At 48.5% G+C, this 20,151-nt stretch overlaps 1 protein-coding gene across 6 annotated transcripts; it reads right to left on the reverse strand.

The window, feature by feature from the left end:
- Positions 1–956: 956 nt before the first annotated feature.
- Positions 957–20,067, reverse strand: ADAMTS13 (ADAM metallopeptidase with thrombospondin type 1 motif 13). 6 transcript variants are annotated; one of them, XM_053996051.1, is made up of 29 exons: positions 19,804–20,067; positions 19,432–19,498; positions 18,344–18,627; positions 18,058–18,199; positions 17,565–17,701; positions 16,862–16,945; positions 16,660–16,784; positions 16,265–16,411; positions 15,782–15,916; positions 15,126–15,276; positions 14,403–14,507; positions 13,827–13,978; positions 13,663–13,726; positions 13,024–13,150; positions 12,545–12,693; positions 11,090–11,210; positions 10,385–10,465; positions 9,942–10,123; positions 9,391–9,526; positions 7,672–7,801; positions 6,819–7,008; positions 6,463–6,607; positions 6,027–6,156; positions 4,997–5,201; positions 4,221–4,518; positions 3,608–3,754; positions 2,963–3,139; positions 2,452–2,636; positions 957–2,172 (listed from the first exon to the last, which is right to left on the reverse strand). In XM_053996051.1, exons 1-29 carry the CDS (start codon positions 19,867–19,869, stop codon positions 2,014–2,016), a joined length of 4,221 nt encoding a protein of 1,406 aa, XP_053852026.1. In that variant the 5' UTR covers positions 19,870–20,067; the 3' UTR covers positions 957–2,013. The 6 variants fall into 6 exon arrangements, with proteins under 6 accessions (XP_053852026.1, XP_053852028.1, XP_053852027.1 ...); XM_053996053.1 differs by having other exon boundaries at positions 6,463–6,577; positions 17,565–17,704; XM_053996052.1 differs by having other exon boundaries at positions 6,463–6,580; positions 17,565–17,704.
- Between the last annotated feature and the right edge of the window lie 84 nt (positions 20,068–20,151).

Below are 20,151 nucleotides of genomic sequence, written 5' to 3' on the forward strand. Positions count from 1 at the left end.
GCTGCTCATATTCATCAGCACAGGCACAGCCACGCACCTCACAGCAGCTCTGGATGCCCCCTGGAACAACTGGGTGTTGTTATCCAGGCCAGCCAGTGTTTGCTTTTCCAGAAAGGGAAACAGGAATCCTCACACTGACGGGAATTGAATGCTGTTGTAAAATTCTGCTCTCCAGATTAGAGGGTTGCACTCCTCTTATCTGACTGGAATCAGCACAGGCACAGCCACACACCTCACACCAGCTCTGGATGCCCCCTGGAACAACTGGGTGTTGTTATCCAGGCAAGCCAGTGTTTGCTTTTCCAGAAAGGGAAACAGGAATCCTCACACTGACGGGAATTGATCTCTGTTGCAAAATTCTGCTCTCCAGACAAGAGGGCTGCACTCATCTGACCGGAATCAGGTTTTCTCCCTAGAAATGGGAGCAGAAGTAGCACTTTGCAAGTAAATGCCCCAGCTGGCAATCTGGTGGTGTCCAAATGGGACAGGGGAACACCCTGAACTCTCCTAAATGATGGAGGCAACAGCTGCATTTTGTGCAGATGAACGTGGAACTCAAGCAGAGCCCAGCTCTGCACAGTCGATCTGGAACAATAAATAGCAGTGAGACTTGGGATCCAGAGCAGAGTGGGAAGACAGATCCCATCTGCTAAAAGGTTACAAAAAAAGGGATTAAGGAAAGGATGTCTTTTCATTACCATCTCCTGTCAGACAGGAAATGAAGGCCCAGGGCCTGCATCACCCACGCACTGCAGAGGGATAGCTGATGTATCCAGCTCCTCGAGGATCTCACTTCAGGAATCTATTTTCTGGCTCCTCCAGGAATGGAACGTAAATCCGGAGGCTGGCAAGCAAAAATCTCCAGGTTTAACCAGCAAAAAAAACAGCTATTAATTAAGAAGAATATTTGTGGTTGTAGAAGGATGTCAGAGAATCCAACTGACAGAAAGCAGGAGCAGGGTTAAAGCTGCCCAGGCAGAACCATTTATTGCATCCAGCATGAAGAGCAAGAGCAGATGTGACCAGCCAGGCTCCAGGTGCAGAAAAGACCCTTTAAGCAGTATATTGTGATTTTGAGGAGGATGACAGATTTGGACCAAAGCACAGCCCAATGTTCAAGACACTAAAAAAAAAAGAAATAACCTAAAAAATACATTTAAATGAAGCTTGTGTGAATATTTGCCACTGCTCTAAAATCCTGCTTCCTACCACAGCTTGTCCATGCAGCCTCAACCATAGTTCTTGTCAAATAAAGATACAGATTGATAGCACAGCTGTTGTTCTTATCTGAGTAAGTCAGACCTGGCATCAAACCTGGCATTAATTTTTTCATTTTCTCACAGAAAAGGAGTGGTGGTATCACTGTCAGATATGCAACAGTAGAACCACAGAAAGGGTGGCTGGGGAGGGACCTCAGGATGTCATTTAGTCCTCCCACATAAAGCCAGCTGTCACCAGGGCTTGCCCAGCAGGGCCTCAGTTCAGCCAACATTCAAGCTTTGAGTGACCTGTCCTAGGGTGGCACTGCCCACCCCACACATCTCCTTGTGCTGGCAGTTTATCCTCATACACATCTCTGCCTTCTTTATTCCATTCCAGAACTTCACTGTGCCTCAGTTTTGAGGGGCATTTACACTGCAAGGGAGTGAACTGAATGGTTAAAACATTACTTGTGGTGTGCAGAGGTTTATACTGGAACACCAAGAAATCAAATTACTCTCCTAAAAGGCCCCACCACATTACAGAGGCAGGACCCTGACACACTCCAGTGCCCAAGTCACCTCCTGCAGACATGTTAAGTGTATTAATGCCAACCAAATCAGACAGAAAGGAAGATTTGCTAAATATTTGGAGGTTACATGTCTTTTGTATGATCTTTATCAAGACTGAGATCCCAAAGGAGTCAGCAGACATTGTTCTTATTCAGCAGATGAAGAAGCAGTTGCAAGAAGATTAAATGTGTGCTGTGAGCAGGCAGCAGTGACCAACTGGGCCTTTCTCAGGGCAGTGCTTTTATTTGGGCTCAATAGCATGATATTCAGCCCAGAAATGGGTTCTGTGATCCTTAACGTTTTCATGGAATTCAATTTCAGCTTGGCTTCCTGTTGACTGCCACAGGAATTGCTGCTTCCCATGGAACACCACTGTCTTCATGGTGCTGACATCTCGGACCTGCAGGAAGAAAAACCAAACCATTTTATCTCAGCAGGCTAGACATGAAGTAAGTGCCCAAAAAATACTGGAGACTTGCAGATTGGTCACTCAGGGAAAAGCTGTGCTACAAAGGTTAGAAGAAATACACTAGATATCAGAAATTCTCCTTCCCATCAGAGATGGGAACACAACAGAGATCCAAGGCCCTGGTTTGTGACTGAACTATGGGTGGAAATCTCTAATGGAGATGGGTTTGTTCCCATCCAAATCATCCCACTGGGGTTCCTGCCTCCTCACCAGGATGTAGTTGAAGTGAGTGTGGTTGCCCTCAGGGCCCAGGTCAGTGTTGAGGGCACGGATGGAGATGCGCTGCCGCGGAGCCACCGTGATGAAAGTCCGGCACACCACCTCCTGCCTCTCAGCAGGCAGCTGCACAGGATTCACTATTTCACCCTGGGGGCCAAACAGCTGCTGGTCACAGTCTGACAGGGCAAAGGGAGGAGAGAAAATGGCTTAGAGAAGTATCCAGCACCTCCAAGAAAGAAATCATTTAAATTAAGCACAGGCAGAACAGTTTCTTTAGGGATTTTCAGCTGGGGACCTTCAAGCATCAGCAAACACCTGTAGGGGGTTTGCTTGAAAACAAAGGGGGAGTCCACAATTAACACTGATTCCAACACTCCTCAAGAAGGGCATTGTTAGTTGCTAAAAATGAAGCAAGGTTTCCATAGATTTCCATAGGCAACCACCATTCATGGAACTCTGTGAGTCTTAATCTAAAGCAAGAGCAAAGCTTTCAGTCCAGTACCTTGGTAATATTTTTTGGTTGCAGTTCTGCTGTTGTACTGCAGAATGACCCCATTTCCTGGCAGCACAACACGCTGTTTCACAATCAGTGTGTTGGTTCTGGAATTTATCAGTGACAGAGGGAGCTTCCTGCAGCCTGTCCGCCACATCATTCGCCCAAAAAACAGCAGGACCTCACCTGGAACGGATGAGCACAGGGCCTAGAAACACTTTTATTTTAAAGTAAAAGCCAAAGTCTCTCTTAGACAGGTCTGGAATCAAGTAATTTCTGCATCTTGTTTCTATCTTATCAAAATCTGTCACTGAGAACAGGCCAGTTAACTAATGTAACTGCTGATTCCAGTTAGAGGGTACATTAGTTTTATAACAGGCCAAAACAAGCAGCTTCTTTAACCCCATAAGCTCCTTTCATCTCGTATCTACCAACAAAACAGGTAGGAAACCACTGTGTGAGGGGAGGACAAGCAGCATCTTCATTTTGTTCCATCTGGCAACAACTTGGTGGAACAGAAAAACTCAGTAAAGTGGTTTCAGAGATTACAGAGGCTCTGAGGCAGCCAGAGCTTCTCAAGGCACCAGAAAAGGTCCAGCATGAGATGCAGCTTTGCCAAAGGGCCAGGCTGGACCCCAGAGCTCCAGGCAGTACCTGCACTGCAGTTGAGGGAGCTCTCCAGGATGGTCACCGAGATCTCCTCCCTCAGGGGACGCCCGATGGCCACGGTGCAGTCCCTGCTCTCCACGCCTGTCATGTTGATGATGCCAGTGGCATTGAGAAACAGGTTTCCACAGACATCTGGACAGCAGAGACAGGTGAGAAACACACCCAGGAGGAACTATAGGAAAACAATTCCCTTTGGGGCACAATGAACAGATAAGGTAACATGTTCTGGGTAAAGCACAGGAAGAGTCATAGAATCCCAGAACATCCTGAGTTGGAAGGGACCCACAAGGGTCATGGAGTCCAGCTCCTGGCCCTGCACAGGACTACCCCAGCAATCACACCATGTGCCTGAGAGTGCTGTCTAAACACTCCCTGAAGCCTTGAGCTGCAGTCCCACAGGCTCCCAGGTCAGAAGAGTTTTGGGAAGCACAGGGAAGCAAGTCTTTGTTCCTAGCTCAGGTAACATGGATGTGCTGGAACAGCAGGTTTTCCCTCCCAGCCAGATGTATTCCCTCCCATGCTCCTGTCCCTGTCTGGCAGCAGGATCCCCACAGCCCAGCTGCACACAAGAAGCTCCTTTTGGCCGTGTCCTCCTCACCTCCACTGGGCTTTGTCTGCTCCCAGGGCCCAGCAGACAGAGGGACATCCAGGTCCTTGTGTCCATGCTCGGGGGCAGCTGCAGCTGTTGGCAGGTGTGTGGCTGGTGTCACTGGCTGCAGCTCTGCCCCAGGGGACTGGGTCCCCTCGGGCTCAGGACAGGGCCCTGCGGAGCAGCCACGCACCACGATGGCCTTGGGGAAGTGCCGGCAGAAAAGGGGGTTCACGGGCTTGTGGGTCAGAGAGCTGAGACAGAAATCCTGCCTGGTCTGAATGCCATTCCCACAGGATGCTGAACACTGCAGAAGAACAAACCCACAGGATTTTATCCCTGCATTCCAGGTGCTACTTGGAAATAAATGAATTGATAAGCTCATGCATGATCTGGGGGGTGTTCACTGATGCTCTTCTACCATTTGCCCTGTCAATGCTCCTGTTCCATCAGCTATAAGATGCCCCACCTGCCAGGGGACCTTCCAAACTATATATTTAAATTGCAGAACCACTTCCTAAAAAAATCCCAAAATATCTGCATTCCAGGAGAAAACATGCCAAAACCATTTCTAAGCTGCAGCCAAAACTTGAGCTGAGGAAGGTGGGAAGCAAACCTACGGCTGCTAAACACAGGGCAGGGGAAAGGATGGAAAACACTCCTGGAAACAGTTTAGCATTTCTGTGGGAAGCCAACAGACAAGGCAGAAGTTGTCATTTCTCCCCTGCAACCTCCAGGGAAGGGAAGAGGTGAAAAAACCTCTGCATCTGAAGGGGAGTAGGTACCTCTGACCACTCGCTGAAGCTCCACTCGTAAGAGCACGTGCGGATGACACAGGGGACACTGGTGAGGGGCTTCTCTGCCACAGGGCACAAATGTTCCTCCTGCAAGATCTCCTGGCCATGGAGGGTCTGCACACAGCTGACCAGCTGCACTGCTAAGCCCAGCCCACAGCTGGAGGAGCAGGGCCCAGCTGGGGTTACCTTCCACCTGACAGGGCAGGGAGGACAGAAAGTGAGTTAGTGATGAATCCCCACCCTGTCTCTCACTGCAGCAAAGGCACTGCAGTTCCCTCACCCTTCCTCCTTCTTCATCCTCTGCCTCACATGGTCTATGGTACTTAGAATGCAGGCTGGGGCAGCTTTGGAGTTGGATACAGAGGGCATTCCCATTTTGCCAGGAGCACACAGATTTCAAATCCACACTGAATCTTACTCTGCCCTCCCCAGAGTGACACACACAGGCTTAACTGCAGAAACAATCTTATCTCCCTTCAAAACACACACACCACTGAACTCTCAGATCAGGATCAGACCCCTGGGAGTGGCATCCTGTAAGAAAAGTGGCAGTAGCTTTCCAGATCCACAGCAAATAGGGCAGGGCAAGTTCACCACAAATCCTAAGGAAACTGCAATGCATTTCCTTCAGTTTTCAGAGCAGCTGCTCCAGATTCTGAGAGTATTTAATTCTTGCTACTTTCCTTGATGCTCTGTGAAAATTGTACAGCTGGCAAATGTCACCACCTTTTGCAGCTATAGATTTGTTCCTGCTTCCCCAGAGTAACAAGGGACTGAGAGGTCTTCAGTTTTTCTCTGGACTCAGACTCTGAGGACTACCCTTATTTCTGTCTGAGATCTACCAGCCCAGGAAACACTCTGAGTTTGCTGAGTGTGGAGCAGTGCTACAGTTTTTGCAACTGGCTGTGCTTCCAAAGAAGGGAAGAGTAGCCTGACCCTTCCTTTACCATGTCCCTGCAGACAGAGAGAGAAAGGAAAGACCCCTCACTGTCTCATTGTCTTCTGGCAACTGCTTTACCTTGGTGGGCAGGGGTTGAGATCACAGACTTCCACCCTGCTCTCTGGCTTTGGCACTGGCTGACAGTTTTCCTCCTGGGTTTCTTCTTTGGTGTCAAAAGCCACACAAACATAGTGCAGCTGAGTCTTACCTAGGAAGGGAAGCAATCTGACTGTGTGGTTTGGATGCAAGGGTTGAAAATAGGTCAGAAATGTCACATCTGTGTGTACAAAACAAGCAAGCTCTGCCCAAGGCATGGCACTCTTACTGCACTCATCCCCCCAGCTCTGAACCACAGCCAGACCACCCTCTAAATTATTCTGTTCCAAAAAAACTGTGATTACAGCTACTCTTAGAACCATAGAGGGGGAAAGACCAGCTGGGCCTTGAGGTTCCCAGGCACTGAACTCACACCTACAGCCAAGCAACATTTCCCTGCAGCACAGAAAGGCCTCACCTCTACCACAGGAGACAGAACACTCCCCAGCTACAGGGCTCCAGACATACACAGTCTGATTTTCCAGCTGGACATGCCCAAGTGACTCCAGAGGCTGAAGTAAGTGTGCATCTTCCTCCTCAGAACAGAGCAAAAAACAGCTGCCCTAAACAAACCACCACGATGAACTGAGGAATCCAGCAGCATAATTAAACAGGGATGGAGCTGTCTAAAGGGTCAGGGTGAACTTTTAACTGGGCAGAGCAGTGTTGCAAACCACCCCCCAGGCTCCAGGAGTGAGCTGGTGGTTCTCAACTGGTGGACAAAAGTGCAAAGCTCCCAGTGAGGTTCCTGAAAAGCCAAGGCAGCAAACTCACTTTGTCCCAGCCCAAAGGGCAGACATTGACCACACATGGCACAAGGGAGAGGGGTTTTTCTTCTGCTGGGCACAGGCTGTCATCCACCACAGTCTCCAGGCCATCATGGAACTGCACACAGGTCAGGTTCTGCTGGGCAACTCCAGTCCCACAGACAGCAGAGCATTCATCTCTCTGAGACATCTTCCACCTAAATGGGAGGCAACTGCATCACCCCATTTCCCACCTGGACAGGGAGGTTTATTACTCGGGTCACTGGTCACAGAAATGGGTCATGCAGAGTATTCAGCTCCTCTGCTTCAAAAGCCTTGTCTGGATGTGACTGAGAGGACAATTTAAGTCCTTTCACTGACAGCTTTCAAGAACTTAAAACACCTAAGCTAAAGGGCTATAGCTCACAGTGCAATCACTTTTTATTGAACAGTAAAAGGTCTCTGAGGGCAATGTCTGGGCAGGCTTGGCCCTTGGTCCTCCTTCCCAAATAATCAACACAAGGATCAACCCTCTTTGTTGGCACCATCTTGGAAAGGATGTGAGAGGCATCTTCTTCTGGATATACCCTTAAATATCTTCATTTAGCAGATTACTGCAAACCATTGAAGGACTATTTCCCATTCCTTCAGCTGACATCTCCATTATCTCACAGGACCAGGAAAGACAGAACACAGTTTGGGATCTGCTACCCCATTATAATTAGGAGGAAACTACTTCCTACTTATCTTTTTTTTTCTTTTTTTTTTTCTTTTTTTTTTTCTTTTTTTTTTTTTTTTTGACCTTGCACAACACAAATACAGAGCCTGGGTTAAGTGGCAGAGCAAAGCAGGAATTGAGCTGAGCTCCCAGGAGCACCAACCTGTAGAGGCACGGCTCCATGGCACAGGGCTTGTGCTCTGGGAGAGGCTGTGGCAGCTCCAGACACCACTGATCCTCTGTTACTTCATTCTTGGTCTGATCAAAGCACACGTGAGCCACTGGCTGCACCCCTGGGACACAAAAGGAAAAGGAATTGGAGTTATAACCCAAAGTGAACAGCTGCCCTCTGTTATGGAAGGAAGATGCAGTGATTTTGCTTTACTCAATCCCCTGGGTAAGAAAATGAGCTGTGTGGGAATTCAGACTTCCTGTAAACACACAAACACCTTCTTTGTGCTGTAACCTCCCTCAAGAGTTTTAAAGTGATTTTCCAAGGTGAGCACCCTAGCAGAGGAGAAGTCTGATTGATAACCCACTGCCAAAATGGAAAGGTTGCTCTAAACTGGCTGTTTGAAAGAACAAAGATATCAATCATAATTTGGAACAAATTACTTCTAATGATCTGACTGATGAGGGACAGCAAAATAAGCTCTAGGAGGGAGCTGGTTTTAAATGCCACTGTGTAGAAGTGACCAGGTAATAGCACCACACAGCCCTCATGCTCAAACAGCACCAACCTCCTCAAAAGCACCATCAACAGCTAAAACCAGAGGCACTGGGAGAGAAACTGGAGACTTCCAGTGCCTGCAGCAGGCAAGGAATGAAATACTCATAAGCTACAGCTATAAAGAAGATTTTTAACAATAATGAACATAAAAAGCAAAGCAGATGAAAAGTCAAACTCAAAGAAATTACAAGCAAAGCTAAAAGGAGTCTCCTTTCAGTGAATGGGCTACAAGGAGAGCCAGGCATTCCTGAATCTCAAGCAGCATGACCCCGAGCACCAAATGTCCAGAATCCATCAGCAGCCTTATCTTTGCTGTACCCTCCTTGTTTTCAAATAATGACTATTGCTAAGGAGGGCCTGTGCATCACTTTCAGCTCTCAAGGTGCAATTTCAGCCCAGATTCCCAACTTTCTGTTATTTTAAGTCCCGAGTTTCTCATTCTTTTTTTTCTGTTTGTGGCTGCATTAGCTGGAGGCTCTGGAGCATTTTGAGCTCTTTACTTCAGGCTGAACTGATTCAGCAATCAGTTCACCTGGGGGATTTGCTGGAGAAAAGCTCTCCAGGCATAACTAGTTGTGTAGATTGACTTACATAAATATTCATTAATGCATTTTCTAAATCCTTGTCACAGAAGTCTTGAGAGGCCTGACAGTGTCATCTGAATTATCTGGCAAACAAGATGTCAGGCCATCTATCAGAGTGAGCTGTTACAATCTGCATTATGATTCCTTTAGGGAGACAGAAAGGATTAGCCATGGCACAGGAATAGAATTCAAAGAAGGAAGTTTCATAATTAGCTCTGAGGCTTTAGTTAGACACCAGATACCCCTTTGGTCTCAGACTTCTGATGTTTAGCCAACTTCAAATTACAGTCTTCACTAACTTTGAAAAATGGGAGAAAATTATTTAGTCTTAAAAGCAAGAATTCAGTTAAAACCTATTTAAAAATCCTCTCCATGATCAAACACTTTCAGTATCATTTTGATGATTCAGCTCATTTGCTGATTAGTTAATTTAATTCAAAAGCTCCACCACTTTTTCCTTTGGTTCAGTCAAACACTAGCAATCATTTCCAGCAATCTGCTTTGAAATTCAGTTCAGACCAAAGGAGAAGTCTCCATAAAAAGTAAAGACTGAGTCCTGCTGCCTCACCTTCCCCACAGGTCACTGAACACGGGCCAAGCTGAGGAATCCACAGATAGGTCAGGCTCTCCCTGGGGACAAAGTAGCTGAAGGTGATGTCTGGGTTGGTGGCATTGCCATATTCTTTTGTGTACCTCCTGTAGACCTGGGGAAGGAAAAACTGTGGTCGGTGCAGAAGAAAACTTGGATTTATTTCTTAGGATGGAGGAAGGAGAAGCCAGTCTCTCTTCTTTCCATCCAATCCTGAGCCTCACTGCAATGCCTCAGTCCCAGCCAGATGCAGTCAGAGCACCCACCCTGTGAATTCTGGGCACTGAAAGTGACTAAGCCAAGCAAAGGTTTAACTCAGTGTGGTTTCCTCCACACAATCACTCCCAGTCCTGCCTGTGGGCAGCCAACCCCCAGCCATTCCCAAGAAAAGGAATACCATCACTCTTCAGTGAACACCATCTCCCCCAGCCTTGGACACAAAGTTACCTGAATCCACCACACCTGAGCAAAGCCACCCAAACCAGGCCACTTCTGACTGGTCCCCTTCCAACTCTGCTGCTTTAATTCACCTGTATTTCAATTTCTTCCTGTGTTGGCCCATCCACATGGATTTCCTCCAGGCTTGGCAGGTTGTCCTGGGTGAGAAACACTTGGTATTTGATCTGGTTGCCCTCCAGAACTGACGGGTAGGTGACATTCAGTGAGATTTTTCCTTTTCCAGCCACCACGTACTCTCCTTTAACCTTCACAGCTGGAGAAGCCAGAGGAGCAGTGAGGTTAAGAGACATGATGTGGTCACCAGGATCCCCTGGTGCTGGCAGCTGCTGGCTGCCCACTTGGTAGGAACCAGCTTGATCCAAGTTTGGCATCCCATGGAGCGTGGCTCCTACAGCTTCCCACTGGAGAGCCTCTCACAACCAAAATGCAGCACCAAAAATTCCATTTCTTTGTTTACAGAGACTCCTTGCAGCCCTGCCTGTATCCCCCCTCCTCTCCTTTTCATTCCACTCACCCAGGTGTGTGAAGAGAGGCCTCCTGTTGGTGACATGGACTGAGGTGGTGTTGTAGGGCAGGGACAGAAATGTCACATACTCTGGAAGGGTGGAAAGGAGAAAGATGTGGTCACCTTCCATCACTGAAACCCTGTGGGAAAGGATGGGGATTGCAGCTCAACTCCTAAATTCACCCTGACCCTGCTCCTTGCCTTGACCACAGCGATGGTGACACAGCAAACACAACTGAGCTGCATTCTGTGTCCTGTTCTCACATTTCTTTGGTTCTTTTTAGGTTCTCTGCTAATATCTCTACATGAGACTGCAAGAGCCAGACCAGTTCCCAAATTTAACATCTCAGGAAGCATGGACAACACTCTCAAGGACATGGTGGGATTGGTGGGTTGTCCTGTGCAGGGCCAGGAGCTGGACCCAATGACCCCTGTGGATCCCTTGTGATATTTATGATTCTGTGAGCTGATATCACCTCCAGCTCCCAACAATTTATGGGACTTCCCAAACAGTTACATTTCTGACCCACATCCTGAGAATTATGACCAAAAAAAAAGGCATTCTGCCTACCTCCTTCAGCACTGACCACCCAAAATCCATCTCCATACCCTCCATAAAATAAAACCAAGCAGAAGCAGAAGGGAGAAGTCATATGGAGAAGATTTGGAACACTGACTGCACACAAACAGAGCCTGAGGGGGAAGACTACACACCTTTAGCTTTCCCTTCTGTGTAGGATCCACTCACTTCAGTGCAGGTGGAGTTGTCACCCCCACAGACCTTGCAGGGATCCATGGCCTTCCTGGAGCCCATCTGGCCATCACACCCAAATGCCTGAGCAGAGGGGAGAGTCTGTCAGCCTGGCCTGCTCTGAGAAAACAAGTGAGCAAAAGCAACATTCCTGAGCTCCTGAATCTGCCCTTTCCATTTGGAATCTGGATTTAGGAGGACAACAAAGGAAAAGATGTGTTTGCACCTAGGGCTGCCACTGGACAGCAGTGTGCAAAGCCAGGGACTGGGAGGTTTTAGCTGAGAGCACAACTCTCAGTAACTGTGACATTTTCTTTCCCATAAGAAGCAGCCCAAAAAATCTCTCCTGTTACCTAAACCCAAAGCTCTGTGCTCTCTTCTATGAACTCTTTCTGGAGGGAGGAAGGGAGGAAAAAACAAAAGCCCACGAGAACACTAAACATGAATGGCAGGTTCTAAAGGAATCTTTAGCTCCCCAGACTCCAAAGCCAAACCTAGCTCACATCACTTCAGTCCCATGGAACTCAAAAGAGAGATTCTATCCCCATTCCCACGAACAAGACTAATTTACACAAAGCTACAGGAGGATCTCAGCAGGCTTAACAGCAAAACATGTGCAACTGCTGAATTTATGCTGCAGCCACTGATCCCAGGCTTTGGAAGCTGCCATAACATGCATATTTATCACTGCTGCCAATAAAAGAGCCAAAATCAGAGCAGGTTGTGCCTACACCCTCTGCTGTTCACGGAGGGAAACACTTCACAAAACATGGTGAGCACGAGGATAATGAGAAAAACATAAAATTTACAAAGAGTATTCTGGGAATGTAAAGAAACAACAGAAAACATCCAGCCGGGTCAGCACTGAGCAGTTCCTAAAACGCAGACAGCGCGGGGGAGTTGTAGCCAAGGTCATCAGGAAAGAATGCCTTCCTCAGGTCCAATCCAGGAAAAAACTCCACAAGTTAGACTTCAGTTTTGATCAGCAATACTCCAAAAATCAGTCTGTCAACTTGTGATGCCCAGGTTTTGCTCCTTATCTTGCCACTGACTCAGTGATTCAAGTCATGGAACTTCCCTCCAAGACAGGGCATTTTATGGGGCTAATTACAGCAGGCAAGCTGAGCAGCTAATGATGTCTCTTCCACCAACACATAAACCAATTGCTTCTTGGATTAGGGATGAATAGCCCTGTGTGTTTACTGCATAATTAGCAGAATGTCTTATCTAGAGGGCATTGGATGCAAAGACAGAACAGTAGATTTTTGGAGTCCATCCAACACACCAAGAACAAAACTCTGTTCTGAGAAGAGCTCACTCTGTTGTTTGAGACACTGTTTTTTCCTAGCATGATTTCCCCTGACTCCTGTGGTGCAGATCACCTGCCAGGGGCTCACCTGCACTCCCCAGTCACTTACTCTGCATCTCCCCATGACACACAGATGGAGATCCCCGTGGTGCTCCGTGTCATCCTGCTCACACCTGGTTCCATCCAGGAAATTGTCCCCACGGCTCACCATGAACTCCTTGCCCACAGCCCTGCACATGTGCTTGCAGAGCAGGTCCCCTGGAGCAGGCAGGCACAAGGAAGGAGTTATTCTTTCAGGAAGGCACGTGGCTGCCCATCAAGCAATGGGAAAAAACCCAGAGAGGTTTTGGACTCCCATCACTGGAAGTAACCAAGGGCAGGCTGGATGGGGCTTGGATAGTGGAAGATGTCCCTGCCATGGTGGGATGAGTTTTAAGGTCCCTTCCAACCCATACCATTCTGGGATTCTATGATCTCTCAGAAATCACCCAGGTTTCATATGAAAACTAAAGCACTCAGTGAAACAACCTTTTCATTCCAAAGTACAGAGGCCCATGAGCACAAACTGAGGTTCCAGATATTCCTTACCTTTGGCAAAGCCAACAGCAGAGGTCCAGGTATAAAAGGATGGCGTTTCTACATCAAGGTACAGTGGCTTTAAATTTGTGGCTGCACATTGTTCAGACATGAAGTCCTGCTGGGTCATCAGACAGGCCTGGATCCCAGAGAGATAATTGTGTAAGGAAAGGAAGTGACTGAGCACTGACATTCAACCCTCTAGCTAAAGGCAAAGTGCAGTTGCTGGTGATTAAAACACCCAAACAACTGCAAAGAAAGAAAACCACTTTAAAGGAAGGCTGCAGGATATGCAGAGAATTGTGCTTGGAAACTGATATCTTTGCAATTTATACAAAATAAATAGATAAGGAAAACAGGAACAATACAAGAAAGCCCATCTGAAGAAAACCATCATTGTGAGTCACTATTTTCTCAGCATCTGTCCTGCTATGGGGCATAGAGAAAATGCTTCATTACATGTGAACAAGGCTATTAAATAATCCTGCTGCCTTCCATGGCACAAATACCTTGCCCGCTGTCAGACAGATGGAGCCTGTACACCAGATCTTTACCAGAGCAGTCAGCTGTGGGAAGGACAGTCACAAAACACCCAGCCCTCAACGGGTTCAACAGTGAGACAGATGTTCAGATGCTGCTGAGCTCCATTACCTGCGTATTGCACATCTCTGCTTGCATGCTGGCACCGTGGCACTCCTGCCCCCCAAAAGCAGGCCTGGAAATGACAGAATTCCTCAACAGAGGCAGGTTTGTCCCAGGCAAAGAGGAAGACTCAGCCCCGAGGCCCTGGGCACAGGCAGGTCCCCATGTCTCACCTGGGGTTGTTACAGAAGCGCTGCCTCAGCACCACCCCCCCGCCGCAGCTGCGGGAGCAGGGGGAGAGGGGGCTCCAGGCAGACCAGTGCCCATGGACCACAGCCATGGGGTTCAGTTCCTCCAGAGAGCTGCACTGACCCTTGGAGCACCACTAGGACCAAGAACACACAGAACTGGCAGCAGTGAACACAGCAGGGCTGGGATCTAAAAGGTTGGCACAAGTCTTTGGCAGGCCAGTAACAGAGAGTCCCAAGGTGAATGAGGCACCTTCTGACAAGAGGCTGAAGAGTCCCCTTCCTAATTAGGGTCTAACATGAGGCTGGGGTCAAAGCAAAGAGCAGGCAGGCCATTTCCAGTAGGAGAACTCAGATATCAGGCTGTAGAACTGCAAAGCAACTCCAGAGATAAAGACAAGGTGGAAAGACCAAGATGAGGACATAACGGTACCAGTTTAAGACTGGTTTTAGCTCCCTGGCCAAGGGGCAGTGAGTGCCAGGTACCTTCCAGACACTGACAGAGCTTTGCTGTCTGAGCTCCACAGCCCCCACACCCACTCCTGGTGGGAGCCTCCTTACCTTGTTGATCCCACACTCAGTTCCATCCAGGAGGGGAACCAGAAGCCGAGTACAGCTGGATTTGTCTGCTGGCTGTACATGGCATGAGAGAACTTTACAGATGTCCTGGTGTGACAAGAAAATCAGAGAGTTCAGGGAGTCAGGCTCAACAACACAGTCACAAAAGTCTAAACAGGGCATGTCCTGGGTTTTCTCCCAGACACCAAAGAATGCAAATTCCTTCACTTTTCCTGCTATTGGGCAAAAGCTGTGAGCAAGTCAAAAGATCATCACTGTAGTGATCACCAGCTGTAATGCTGGAAGATGATCAACTGAAGCAATTAAAGTTTCACCCACCTTAGTGTTTCCTCATTAACAAAACATGTCCAGATGGCAGCTATTAAACACGCTGTGCTTCCCAGACAAAGGGATTTCAGCCATGGCAGGGAAGCTGGAGGAATCCAGTGAACAAGAATTCCCCAAGGCAGGACTCTGAGTGGGTGTACCCAGCACTGCCAGCTGTGCACAACAGCACCCAACTGTGCAAACCTTACAGGAGATTTATGTGGAGGAAGGAGGTGATGAAGAGAAGGGAAACATTTTGAAAGCTTTGCCAAGAAATCTGTGGCAGAAAAGCACCTTCGATCCCTTCAGAATAAAAATGCTGCCATCCATTTCTCCTGAATTTTGGCTCCTGAACATTTCCCTGCTGCCCTTAGCAAGACAGACAAACTTTCTACCTACAACATTGGTGTCAGCAAAGGTGCAAGCTGTGGCCATACTCCCAAAGGCAATTTTACACTGCTCATCTGCTCCGTAGTACAAGCCAGGCTTCCACCCTGGGATGCTGCCGTCCATGTCCGGCAGGTCATTCAAGCAGCTTGTTTGGCCTGTACTGATAGAAACATGAGGAATAACTTTCCCAGCTGTGGGTAGTGAGGACAAGGACATGTTTGCAGACTTGTGCTGAGTTTCACTCTGGGAGTTGGCTGCTGCTTTCCCAGACAACACATGCTCGCTGTGGGCTGGGATGGATTTAGTTGCAGCAGCTGCCTGGAGATGCTCACAGTTCCCTGCTGCTGGAGTTCTATCCCATTCCTGTCCTGCACCCAGCCAGCAAAGCCTGCAGTGCATGGATGCTCTGATGTTGTAAATAAAATGTGCAGGCTGAGCCAGTGTCTGAGAAATCCAACCCAGCCCAGGCATGTCGGGCACCAACCAAAGCCACTTCCAGCTACGTGAAGCAAAAACTGGGTTTAACCTCAGCAACAATTGCTAAGAAATAAACAAACCCCAAGCTTTTCACTGTTCCTCGTTTTTCAATAAACTTTTTCCTTCACTGAGTTTTTTTCTCCTAAGCTCCCAGCACAGGGAACTGAAGAACCCCACCATTCCCTTACCTGACAAGGGCCAGGAACTGCTCCCGGCTGCACGGAGACCAGGTGAGGTCGATGCTGTTGTGGTTTCCTGCTGAGCCCATGATGTAACCACTGCTGCTGCACACATTCCCCTCTCCATCGTGGGCAATGCCAAGGCTGTAACAGAAGCAGCACAGAGCCCTGAGGAGAAGAAGCCCAGAGGCTGGATTCCCTCAGAGCCTCCCTTCTCTAAGCAGGGACTGAGCTCCCTCTGCAGCCCTTCCTTCTACTGTTGTCACGAAGGGTTTCTCTCCTCTTTGCTGCTTCTAATTGTCACAGGACATGCAGGAATGTAAAAATGCAAGGAATTCTTTCCAAAATAATCCATGATGATGACCAAAAGGGTTAGAATAATCCATGGGGAATTCTTTTTACGTCAAGAGGTCCTTTTGCTTCTTTCCTAAACTGGAGGATTTTTTTCCCTGAATAAAACCTACTGGGCTGCTCTGGCAGTTTCCTACTGACCTGTGCCCAATCTCATGGGCTATGGTGACTCCAAGGTCAAAGCCAGTGTCCTGGGTAATGACACAGCTCCAGAAGGAAGAGCAGACTCCCCCTAACTGAGTCACTCCACGAAGTTCCTTGTTCCCATCAGGCAACTCCAGGTCAAACCTAAAGTAAGAGAGACATAAAGAGGAAAGAGCAAAGAACCCTCACACCTAAAAAAGTCAGGTCTAGACACTCAGCTGAATTTATCTGAGCTTTGCCAGCTAGCTAACATTTCTTTTGACACAAGTGCCCACTGCTCCAATTTGATGATGATTCCACAATTAAAAATCCAAACGTCCTCAGACAAGCAGAACGGAATAAAACTACCTAATCCTATTTCCCAGTCCCTCCCAGGGCAGGGAGCTCAGCACCTGGTGATGTAGAGGACAATGTCAGCATGCTGGGGGTCAGAGTCGTTCTGGGGGTTCACCTTCTTGCTCCACTCACAGACACTGATGAGGGAGGAGGTGATGTTGGTGGTGATGTTCACCTCTGCCTGGAGGGAAGGCACACGTTGGCACATTCCAAACAGCTTGGAGCTTGGGCAAGCCTCAAACACAGCCCTCCCCTTACCTCTGGCTCTCTCAAAACCAGCATTTGCATGAGGTGAACTCTGAAATGAGCCCCCAGTGAGGCATCTCTGAGCAGCTCTGCTCCCTGAGAAGAGACAGAAAGGATTCAATAACCAAGGGGCCTTGGGGACTCCCACTCCCTGTTCCCAAAAACTGGGCTGCACTCATTACAAAGGTAACTACAACACTAACATATGCACTACAAATGTTAAAAAATCTGTCAAGAGGTGAGAAGGGGTTGATTTGTCAGAAACTCTGAAGCAGGGAGAAGAATCTGCATGAAAAGTTTCACAGGGTAGAGTGAATGCTAAAGACTTTTCTGCAGTACACACAGAGAAAAATTCTTAATAATAGCAAAAAGAGACATGAAAATTCTGCAACAGAAATAAAACAGTGAAATGTAAAATATAAGATGGATTCAGTGGATTTAGCTCAATCCCACTGAAAGCAACAGGGTGAGAAAACTTTACCTGAGTTGCAACATAAGTAATGAAATTAAGAGCTACATTTTCTCTGTGGGTTGTAAATCCTCTAAGATCTTCTTTTACTCCTTGTACAAGGGAATTTGGGGGATTTCATGCCCAGGGAAGCACAGAGGAATGCCCTGCACATGAGCTCTGTACCAGGGACAGGTGACCCCAACCACGCTGAGGTCCTGCCTGGGGCTCAGCCTGGGGCAGGATCCCAAGCCCAGAGCCACTCACAATGTTCAGGTTGGCCAGGATGTAACGCTCCGTGTCCTCTCTGTGGTGCAAGTAAACATCTGGCCCTGCCACCACCATCAGCTCCAGATGTTTGACAGCTGCCTCAGCCCTCTTGTGCAGGCGAGGAGGAGCCCACCCTGCTGGACAGCACAGAAGGACACCAGGAGGTTCAAATGCACCATGAAAGGTCCCACAGATCCACTCCCTCTCCCCAAAGGCTGCAGGAACTCAGCTGCAAGTCCACTTCTCCAGGGGCTTGCTCAGCATTCCCACTTCTGGTGGTGTCTTTCACCTGCCAGCAGCTTTAGCAACACACCTGTGCTATCAAAATAACAACCAGCCACATCAGACACACTGGGCACACCTCGGCGAGGTGAGAAACCTTTTCAAGTCTACTCGTGACTTTGTGAACACAAATTTTTCCTCTGAGCTCATGGAAGCAATGCTCCAGGAGACAGCATTTCCAGCAGGGCTCCCTCTCCATGGCTGTTACCTCTGGCTGGCTTTGCCTCTCTTGCAGCACTTTTGAAGAGGATGTGGGGGCTGGAGAAGCCGAGGTCCTTCAGCAGAGCCACATCTTTGCTCCTGACTGGCCTGATGTGAACCTTCTCCTCACCCACGGCGACCACTCCTTGCTGAAGCAGATAAAATTCCACCTCTGAGTTATTCCAAAGGTATTTGCTACCCACGGGGACTGCAAAGATTTATTCAGTGGATGGTTCACACACGTTTGGTGCGTGAAGCTGCCAGCCCCAGAGGCTGTTCCTGCTCATACTCACCAGCTGCCCTTCACAGAAAGTGACTCTGCTCCTGGCCCCAGGAGGCTGCAGGGCTTTTCCACCTGCAAAGCAGCTCCCTGGGAATCTCTTCAGTAAAATAAAGGAAGAGTTCACCACCTGGCTGCTCACAAAGGAGGAGGAAAGGAGGGCGTGGTCCTCTAGGAATTCAAAGGCATAGAGCTGCCCCCAGGCCTGGATGGAGCAATGCTGGACCCGACAGGGCCTCAGCCCAAAATGTTCTTCTTTACAAGGGCAAGCTGGCTCAGCCACAACAAACTCAGGTACTGAAAGAAACGAGACAAGACCAGAACAAGGGCAGCATGAGAAAGGATGATGCACAAACCCCCAGTGTAAGGTTTATTTCCCCAGGAAAAATACCCTAAAAATGGCAGCTGTAGCCTCTTGGGGTCATGGTGCCAACAGCCATTCACAGAATTTCTGTGCTTTTGTGTATTCCAAAGTGAGGATAACCTGACTGGGAACACACAACAGAAACTGGTGCTGAATTTATTGCAGCTTTTGCTCTCTCAATAAGGAGAACAGTTCATCTAAAAAAGGCTGAGAGTTTTGTTCCTGCAGCTTTTAACTATTACTGAGTGGGAATTATCACAACGCAGACAAAGACACTGGGATGAGCACTAAGTGAACTCACAAGGAGACAACACTCTTCCTTTAGGGATTTAAGACTTCAAAACATCTTTATTCTGAACTATCATCAATCCAGACCCAGAATTCAAATCTCTTTGTGCATTTATTTGAAAAAAATAGTAATAATTAACAAGTATTTAAAGTTATCCTTAATCTAAAGCTTTTGTCAGAAGAAGAACACCCATACAGAGAATGGGGAGTGCAGCAGAAATGTGCAAAGAGGTTGAACACCTCTCCTTGAGGAGATTTGAAACTGACACATCTCTCCATCCACTCACACTGAAACCCAGCTTGTCTCGCTTGCACTGGGACTCAGAAACACCAAATGCTGGTCATTTCAGGGGCTGCTAATCAGTTGTTAATTAGCACTGTCAACCACACAGGGTTACAAATCAAGGGCCAGATGTGCCCTAAACGGAGGGAGACTGAGTCCTGCATACCATCAGGCACTGAGCTGGTTCCAAAGTAAGACAAAACATCTTCCCCATCCAGAGCGCCGAGGAATTTCTGCAAGAAGAAGAAGAGCAAAAAACAAATGGACACAAGGCTCTCCCTTCGCTGGAGCTGAGCTGGAAGGAACGCCAGCAAACAGCTCAGCAGTCCCAGAGCCAAGCCCTCATGGCTTTACTCCGCGTCGAGCACGGGCTGCACAAGGGAACAGCTTTATCTTCGTGATTAGCGAGCTCGGACGCAGTTTGGCTTAGAGCGGGTCGTCTCTTCTTCTTTTTCCTTTTTTTTTTTTTAGTTTTTTTTTAGCTTTTCTTAGAAGCGCGGCAGCGTTCCTGGAAGGGCCGCTCGGAGGTCAGACTCACCTCAGGGAGCCAGCACAGCCCCAGCGGGAGCACGGCGAGCGCCCGCAGCGCCAAGCTGACGGTCATGCCGGACGAGCCGAGCTCTCCGAGCCGAGCACGAAGAGTTTTCGGCCCAAGGCATCACGTGGAGCGGAAGGGAAGAGCAAAAAACAGCCTTTGAGCAAACAGCGTCTGAGCAAACACGCTCCGAGCGGGCCCGCGGGGGACGCGGCCGCAGCGGCAGCTGGAGCGCGGCCGGCCTTGCGCAATGTCCGCGGCTTCTCCAGCTTGTGCGCCAGCCCCGCCGGGCCAAGGGGCGGCTCGGGGGCCGTGTGGCCATGGGGACACAGCCGTGTGGGGTGGGGGGCA

Source organism: Vidua macroura, chromosome 21, assembly GCF_024509145.1.
Source record: "Vidua macroura isolate BioBank_ID:100142 chromosome 21, ASM2450914v1, whole genome shotgun sequence".
NCBI lineage: Eukaryota > Metazoa > Chordata > Aves > Passeriformes > Viduidae > Vidua > Vidua macroura.